This window comes from Gadus macrocephalus, chromosome 12 (assembly GCF_031168955.1).
Source record: "Gadus macrocephalus chromosome 12, ASM3116895v1".
Lineage (NCBI taxonomy): Eukaryota > Metazoa > Chordata > Actinopteri > Gadiformes > Gadidae > Gadus > Gadus macrocephalus.
In genome coordinates, this window is record NC_082393.1 from 22,519,234 (window position 1) to 22,528,002 (window position 8,769).

At 40.9% G+C, this 8,769-nt stretch overlaps 2 protein-coding genes across 3 annotated transcripts; both read left to right on the forward strand.

Annotated features, from left to right (window-relative positions):
* The first annotated feature begins 8 nt into the window (after window positions 1-8).
* hsh2d (hematopoietic SH2 domain containing) lies at window positions 9-2,911 on the forward strand. 2 transcript variants are annotated; one of them, XM_060067474.1, is made up of 6 exons: window positions 9-469; window positions 621-789; window positions 1,316-1,405; window positions 1,643-1,808; window positions 1,934-2,110; window positions 2,326-2,911. In XM_060067474.1, exons 2-6 carry the CDS (start codon window positions 638-640, stop codon window positions 2,731-2,733), a joined length of 993 nt encoding a protein of 330 aa, XP_059923457.1. In that variant the 5' UTR covers window positions 9-469; window positions 621-637; the 3' UTR covers window positions 2,734-2,911. The 2 variants fall into 2 exon arrangements, with proteins under 2 accessions (XP_059923457.1, XP_059923458.1); XM_060067475.1 differs by lacking the exon at window positions 9-469 and having other exon boundaries at window positions 477-789.
* A 1,154-nt stretch (window positions 2,912-4,065) lies between these two features.
* On the forward strand, window positions 4,066-8,769 carry tax1bp3 (Tax1 (human T-cell leukemia virus type I) binding protein 3). Its single transcript, XM_060067492.1, has 4 exons — window positions 4,066-4,311; window positions 5,420-5,539; window positions 6,323-6,400; window positions 6,727-8,769. The coding sequence occupies exons 1-4, from the start codon at window positions 4,273-4,275 to the stop codon at window positions 6,874-6,876; spliced, it is 387 nt and encodes a 128-aa protein (XP_059923475.1). The 5' UTR covers window positions 4,066-4,272; the 3' UTR covers window positions 6,877-8,769.

Sequence of the window (8,769 nt, forward strand, 5' to 3'; positions counted from 1 at the left end):
ATACGATTCCATAGGGAAGAATTTCCTTTTTTTCCCCTCAACAATTGTAAATAAGATTTTCAGTGATTGTACTTTCATAAAACATCTTACTGAATTGATCTTCACCTCTGTGGATATGTGTACTTTTGATGATTTATTAAAAAAAAGAGATTCTTTTAAACAAGTTTTTTTTTGTGTGTCGGTATGTAAAAGAAATGCGAGAATGACCTACATATCGTTTTAGGGCGGGTAACACTTTAAATGTTGCCTAACTGATTCATTTTTTATTTTTTAAGTGATCCATAGAATACTATGTCATTTGAAATCCCCTTCTGCTATTTTCTTGGACGTTTATATTATTTGAAGGTCATGGCTGGCGGGTTTGTATGAATACACCTACCTGTAAACAGTTCCACCCACCGACCCGATCAGGTGGCTGGGTGCTGCTCCCTCGGCTGCGACACCTCATTCGCGTCATCACTGCATTCAGGTAAATATTCCTTGATTTAGCGATTAGCTAAGCACCATTTATGATGAGATGGCGATTATCCTAAACCATGATAGCGCTGATGTGACACATGGGGCATAGGCCTCCATTTGTTGTTGTTACTTTGTTGTTGAAAGTATACGTTTATGTTTAGGTCCTTGTAGCCTACCAATGGACTTGAGTCTGCCTAGCCTACCTTTACACCGGACTAGTGCGATGGATGTTAATCAATTCTACGGGGATAACAGGACTTCCATTACTTGGTTCAACCAGTCCCAATGGGATACGGTTCCGGAATGGTTCCACGGCGTCACCTCGAGGAAGTGAGTTCTGCAATTGGAAAACGCTATCACGTTTTCTAAGAGGTCCAACGAATTTTTGAGGAATTTATAATTGATGAGGAATCTAAACAATGTGCCATTGACAGGCCTTCTGACGGTGTATGGTGTTAACTTATTCTTACTTCTACTCAACATTAAATCATCAAATAGATTTAATACATAATGTAGTATGTAATGTTTCATATCAAAAATGTGATCTACAATATTTGCCTATGCCTACTGTCAACATCTATTCTTAAAGTTTTAGCATCCTGTTAATTAACTTTATTTACATCATTAATATATATGATTTGTTGAAATAAGTACAACAGCCCTGCAGCAAATTAGTTGAAAAATATAATTCGCTAATGCCACTTTTTTCAGTTTGTACTGAAGGTAGTTTCTTGTATCATCTCCATTAGAAAAATTAACACACCCCTACCTATCTTAGCCTGGTATGAAACAGACATGTTGAGCAGTCTGTGGTGGAAGAACACCTTATTTGACTTGTTAAATGTGATCAACACAGGGATGCAGAGGTGCTTCTAATGTGTAAACCTCCTGGCTACTTCCTTGTCCGAGTTGGTGAGAGCAGGAATGGCTTCACACTCTCGTACCGGTAAGCGTTTTCAGTACTTGTTCCTCTGCTTACCAATCATTATTAACTCATGAAATATAAGGGTCCGATATACACTTGTTTCTATTCTTCATCACTTTTATGTAAGGCTGTTCTATGTCAATCGCAAACTTTGATACACACCACTCAAACAACAACAATACGGTATTTATAAATAGCTGAAAAAAGCTTCCTCCTTTAGCTTTCGTACTGAGGTTTGTCTTCCCCAACTAAACAAAGAGCTACAGATCGCTGCAGACATTTTATGATTGACGCACTGCAAGATGGAAACTACTCCCTCACCGGTGAGTCCACGCGCCACCGCTCTCTGCAGGACCTGGTGGACTTTCACAGTAGAACTCCCATCATGCCTTTCAACGAAGCGTTGACCGTGCCTTGTATAAAGGTTAGGAAAACCCGAAACGCATGCAATCATATTTCGCTGATTGATTTCAATGCCATATTGCCAGAAGACTTCGGTTCTCTTTAATCCTTCCCTCTGTTTTTCAATCTCTTCCGCTGCCATTAAAGATTTCAGAGGATACTGAACGAGATGAAGATATCCCCCCAGCCCTCCCTCATCGGACCGCATTACCAGCCATACCAACCTTATTGACACCTCCGTATCACACAGACCTCCCACCTAATGGGTTTAATAGCCATCCACCAGATCAGGGATCACATTATGAACTTCGGCTGCAGCCTCCGGTAATCAATGCTATTGTAACCTTCTTTGGTTTGATTTATTGAAAATGTTTCCCCATTTTATGCTTCAGATGCTTATGATGCTCTGTGCTTAAGAGCACAGAGCATCATAAGAAGTGCCCTTTGACCTCTTCTACGTCTTTTCAGATTCGTGATTCCTTTTCTAGTGCATTGACACTTCCTTTTTAGTTCATAAAAACATCTGCCGTCAATTTCAGGTAAATGCTGTGGAACCAACAGCATCACCCGGCCTTGCTCATATCTACAACAGTATACCAGCAGTCCCGGCCTCGGACATCCCCGCAGAGGTCCCCAGTCACAGAGAGACCGATAACATTGCCCGGCTGTATCCAACACTTCCTTATCCTCCTTTCACGTCCAGCCCCAGCACGGACCAGGGTGCCGCACAGGTCAAACGTGCCGAGCCTAACCCCAACCCTAACCCAAAGCTCTTGGCCGTGCCCAGCCAGGTGAAGGTGATGGCGCTGTTTCGAAAGAAGAAGAGAGAGTCGCAGGAGAGCCCTCAGCCAGCACAGGCCGACCCCAGCGGAGCCCCAAGACGGGTGGATGATGCGTTGCCTGAGGAGTATCTGCACCCCCCACCTTATGCGCCTGGCTACTACTAGGGGTTAGAGATCAGACTAACATTTATCTCCTTAAATGGTTAAATTATCTGAACCAAATTAAGGCGATGAGGTCTCTTTAAAAATCGTTCTTCAATTTCATTGATTTTTTTGTGTCAATTCAATGTTAATAACAATATGCGATAGGTGATAGTATAAATAAAGAATCGCACAAAGTAAATATTTCTAAATTGCATGACATATATTTTCATTGGGTGATATGAATAGGGAAACATTAAAAGGGCCAAGTGTGGAAGTTCCCATCATGCTAAATGGTTTGTTCAGTCGTCTGTAATGTGGGCCGAAACTTACTAAACTTGTTTTACTGGTTTACATTTGATACACACGAGGTGTGTGTGTGTGTGTGTGTGTGTGTGTGTGTGTGTGTGTGTGTGTGTGTGTGTGTGTGTGTGTGTGTGTGTGTGTGTGTGTGTGTGTGTGTCTGTCTGTCCTTGTGTGTGTCTGTTGTGTGTGTGTGTGTGTCGTCAGATTCCAGCGTGTGAAGAAGAACATAGGTACGAGATTAGTCAGAGGAAGAAGAAAGAAGAGGAGCAAGCATGAAGAAGAGACGTAAAGACTGAAACAGAGTGGACGCACAGAAGCCATACCAGGACAGCAGACAAAGCGGCCAACTGACACCAATGGGCCATGGGTTCACAGCATCTTGGCCTGTTTTGTTGTATGCTGATCTGCTCTTGTGAAGGGCTGACAGGTATAGTGTGTGTGTGGTTGTGTGTGTGTGTGTGGTTGTGTGCGCGCGCTTACACATGTTTATGTGGACCAGCTTCTCTTGAGTGTTTTCATTTTATTTGTACAGCCCAACCCAGTTAGGGTCTCAAAGGACACCCCTTAACCATAGCCCAAAAGGCAATAAAAATGTACTTAATTATCAAGGAATAAACCGTGAGAAGGAATACAGAGTGGGGATGTGTTTTTTGAGGAAAAGGTTTTTAATTTTTTGTTACATTTTTTGTGTGTTTTTTAAGGAGATTCTGAGAGACATCTAGTGGCAAATAATGCGCATAGCTGAAGAATACTAACTTAATTTCAGTCCGTGCACCGTATTTTTTGTATCATGTTTTTTTAGTAGTCCTGAATAACGAATTGTAAGCAGTCGTTGCCTATTAAACGGGTCACCAGTTGGGTAAGCTGTCTCGTTTTATTGGATACACCCAGGGCTGTCCCATGACGCAAAATCATGAAAAAAAATAAAAATAATGAATAGTTCGATTTAATACTTCCAGCAATACAATGAAGTGGGGTCTATTTACGACTCAATGAACGCAATCAATCCAAACAAAAGCACCGCCCTCGCTGATCACGCCTTGCCGTAAAGACACGCCAGCCCAAACCCACGGGCGGGCCAGTGCAGTGACATCATCGTCATCGACGCTTCGATTCTTACGTGCTAGAAATCAGGTTGGAAGTGACTTTAAGCGTTGATTTGGGAAGTCGTTCCGGTATTCAAATATTCTGTACATACATAAAGAGAAACGGCAACTATTTCCGAAAGTACACCATCGCTCTGCACTCTTGACGACCATGTCTTTCATACCAGGACAACCAGTTACAGCTGTCGTGGTAAGTTTACGGGTCGTACGTTTATTTCCCTTTCAGCCAGACTTCTTTGTTCAACTTCGGCCTTCACATTAAACGTGATATGCAAACAAACCATTCGGAATATTTATGCGTCCTAAGACTAGGTTCTGGGCTTATTTACTTCCAGGTTTAGAAACGAATACCTAGTCGTTTTAGTAGGACTAGCTCCACTTCCTAGACCCCCTCTGGTACCTGATCACAACCAGCCAGATGGATTTTCTACGTTGTTAACCATAAACTAATCGAAAACCATTTTAAGGGTTTGTATTTACATGCCATGTAACTGTTGTCGGTCTGGTATGACCTGTTTATTATGATATGTATTAGATATAGCTCAGAGGGACAGGGGACCCACGGACATGGATTTGTCTGAGCTTTAGGGCGTCACCATAGGTGGATAAATAGGTGTGGTTACTTCATGTCTTGACTCGAGATTCTGATGTCTGGCATTGGCTGGGCACAAATCAATCAACTCGTAATGAAACCCACTGCTGATTAAGGCTTTAATCAGAAATACAGAAATGCAAATATTGTCTTCTCGGGGACTTTATATCAGTTGCAATCCCTGACAAAGGTTTCAACATATGTGGAGGTTTAGCAACAAATCAACGCTGAAATTCGGACCATGTTTGAAGTTACTAACCGATTGAGTCACACATTATTGCTCAAGATGTCCTCAGACATCATTGTACTGGCTGATCCCACTGAGAGAGTCGTTTATTCACCACCCCACATAGGAGCCTTTGTGTTGAGTAGTGCTTGGAGAAATCCTGGTGTCCGAGCCCCGATCCATCTGTTTAGAAGTGCCAGCAACAGCTTGTCAATGTCAATTTTCACTAATCATGATGTTCTAAAATGGCAACAGGCATGTATGTTATTGTTGCTGAGATTGCCTATGTCTGTATTATACACGTTAAAACATCTTTGTTAACCGGTCATCAGGGGAAGATAATACTTGGCTGAAAGTGACGCATTTGCTATAACACGACTACGAAAACAGTAGTATTTGAGTGAGGCAGTGACTCTGTTCTTTGCATGCCTATGCCAAGCTCTATGCTAATCACAACATTGTCTGTTTTGTTTTGAGCAGCAGCGGGTTGAGATCCAGAAGCTGTGCCAGGGAGACCACCTGATCCTGGGCTTCAGCATCGGAGGGGGGATGGACCAGGACCCCGTACAGAATCCCTACTCAGAGGACAAAACCGACAAGGTGTGTGTGTGTGTGTGTGTGTGTGTGTGTGTGTGTGTGTGTGTGTGTGTGTGTGTGTGTGTGTGTGTGTCAGTCACTCCCCCCTTTGATTATACATGGAGGCGTGCGTCACCATACCATGTGATAAGCAGGAGTGGCCTCATAGATCAACATACGATGAGAGTGTATTGGATTTAAGGGGTTTGTCTTTCAGGCTAAACCCATTGATTTAAGGGGTTTGTCTTTCAGAATTGAACAAAATTGCATTGTTTGCAAACCAATGAGTGGTTATTGTTTCCTATACACGTACTTCTTCTGTGTTGTTGATCAGTGGGACTATACATTTGTTTGGGAAGGGAATGGGGGAACTAAAGACCTCAACACAGCCACTCAATTCCTGGGTGGGAGACACTTAGCAGAAGACACCAGTATCTGTTAGTATTGAAAGTACTGTGCAATCAATGTGTGATGGATATATTGCATATTGCAATGGTAGTCGTCCATAATGTGTAATATTTTTTTTTAAATATATTGTATTAATATACTTACCTAAGGCTAGGAAGCCATAGCGCCAAAGTAAATACTGAAAATATAATGATCAATGCTGCATATCAATTAAATCATAGATATTTATTGCAAAAATGTATTGATTTGAATCCAGAATCGACTAGAGCAGTTGTTTGCTCTGTTGTTTTAAACCGGTTTAGGGTTATTGGTGTTCATCGGACAGACCTGTTTAGTTTCTGCAGGTCTGGTGATTTGAACACAGGATGTACTTATGACTGATTCTTGCCTCCACCGCAGGGTATCTATGTAACCAGGGTAACACCCCAAGGACCAGCAGAAAAGGCTGGATTAATGATGGGAGACAAAATAATGCAGGCATGTATACCCATATGTTTCATCCGTTTTTTTCTTTACATTCACAAGATGGCGCTATATGTACATTTCACTGGACGTTTTTATCAAAACCATATCTTCAACAGCTATATATTTTTACATATTTGTCTTTTAAAGAAAGTTGCTTGAGCTTTTTGAAAATTTAGTAAAAGTTAAAGTACTTTTAAGTAATACTACGATAAGTAAAATACATGTTGTTTCCTGTGTGCAGTTCCTAGCTCAAAAAAGACAAATTATTTTGCTCATTTTACTGTACAAGATACCAAATGTTAGCCTAGAGTGACGAAATTCCCCTTCCTTACAACCAGGTCAACGGCTGGGATATGACCATGGTCACCCATGACCAGGCTCGTAAGAGGCTGACCAAGAAGAAGGAGGACGTTGTACGACTACTGGTGACCAGGAAGTCCTTGGAGGAAGCGGTCAAACACTCCATGTGCGGGTACCCAAAACAATAGGCAGCTTAAGGATGTCTTCTGGGTGATTTAACCTGAACCCTATATTCATAATATTTCGGCTGCGGACAACTAGTCCAGTATTGATCTCGTACTGGACTAGTTCGTCCGGTCAATGGATTAACATTGCAGCCCGTGGCTGCAATGTTAATCCATTGACAGGGAGATGTTATTATCGCCCTGTCAATGTTAGTCCGCTTAAAAGCCTTTATTTTTTTTCAATGACAGGCTCAGATTGTTATTACAAGTGTCTGATATGATTATGGAAAGGATCCCTACAATGAAAGTACCTTTCACTGGTTCGGTCTGTTCATGGTTGCGGTTCGACAAAATAACAAACAGACCGGATTAAGCGACAGGTAAAGAAGAAAGCAGTATTTCTCTGTAGGGATAATTTCCATTAGGTGTTTTTCACTCACAAAAAATAACGATCTGAGCCTAATCTGTGACTGAAACAAGTACTTGAAGAGGACTTGCATGGATTAATTCCTCACTGGGTTACATTGCAGCCAGGTAGGGTCCAGCTTGAAAAGTCCCAAATTATCTTTTAAACCGATACTGGACGTTGGTTATCGGGAACAGATCAATTCAACCAATCAGTATGAGGAGTTGCAGCGTCTAGTTCATGATCATACACTCAAAAACTACAATCATACAGACGCCCTGTGAAAGTACTGCTTGTTTGGCGGTGAGGTGCCAAGATGTCAAGTCTGTAAGAAGCTCTTTTATTGCCATTGGAGTGCCTCTACCTGCCTGGTTTTAAGCGACGAGTCATTTCAATTCAATGCGGCGCTAATCATTCTCAGAGAGAAATAAGTAGGCGATTGCTTTAGAAAGATTGTTAAACTATCCAGCCCATACATACAGGGCCTATTGTCTCTATGGCACACGACAGCCTGAATGCAAACACCATCCAGTACCTGCATAAATTCATTTTGAAAGGAATGTGCATAATGGCATATATGCTTACAATTCCAGAAAACGTTCTGCTCTATTAAATAACTACGACCTGTTTAAAGTCCTTGGCAAATGGGAGGGCCTACAATGACCATCTAAAAGGTTTGCCTTTCAAGGTAATTTTTGTTTTAAATGCTAACTATTACCATACACATACACATTCACACACACTTGGGATCATTTGGGAGGATTGGGGATTTGTGATTTTTAGTTTGCTTGTTAGATTATAAAATATCTTCAAAAACCAAAGCGGCTTGCTAAACTACACGAAACCATTCAAAAACAACTTTTGTACTCCTTATATATGCAATTGATTTTTATACTACATTCTGTATTGTTTGTTTTACCACTACCTACTTAATCTATACCATTCATAATGACTATGTCCACAAGTCCCCAGTTATGTTGTCATGGATCTCATTATTTGTACCTGCTTTATTGGTAGTCACACATTTCAGCATTTAATTTGTGTCAAAGCAGGGACATTTACCTCAATCCATTTTTAATTTCTTTGCGGTGATTTATAGTATGGATTTAGTATGGAAGTATTGTGTCCAACACAATATCACTATTTACATTAGAGCAATATACCTTTTGCATGAGTTATTTGAACCCAAACACTAATTTGAGAGATTGTTATTATGAACCTTCCTATTTTTGATACGTTAAGTTATATGTTCTTTCACGTATTGCATTAATTCACTACTTCTAACACTGTAACAATTTGTAGTTTGATTTCTTGAATCTGCCTGCTATTGATGTGAACAAGCAGGTCAAGGAACACCCCCTACTTGAACTGAAAAATCTTCCATTTTCTACTTACTATTTTCTATTTTTCTCTCAAAATGATGATGCTTTGAATGCAGATGGCTCTGGGGTTTGCTTAACCAAAACAGTCCAGCGAATAAAAAAATAAAATAAAAATAGTGTGTCCTTGTC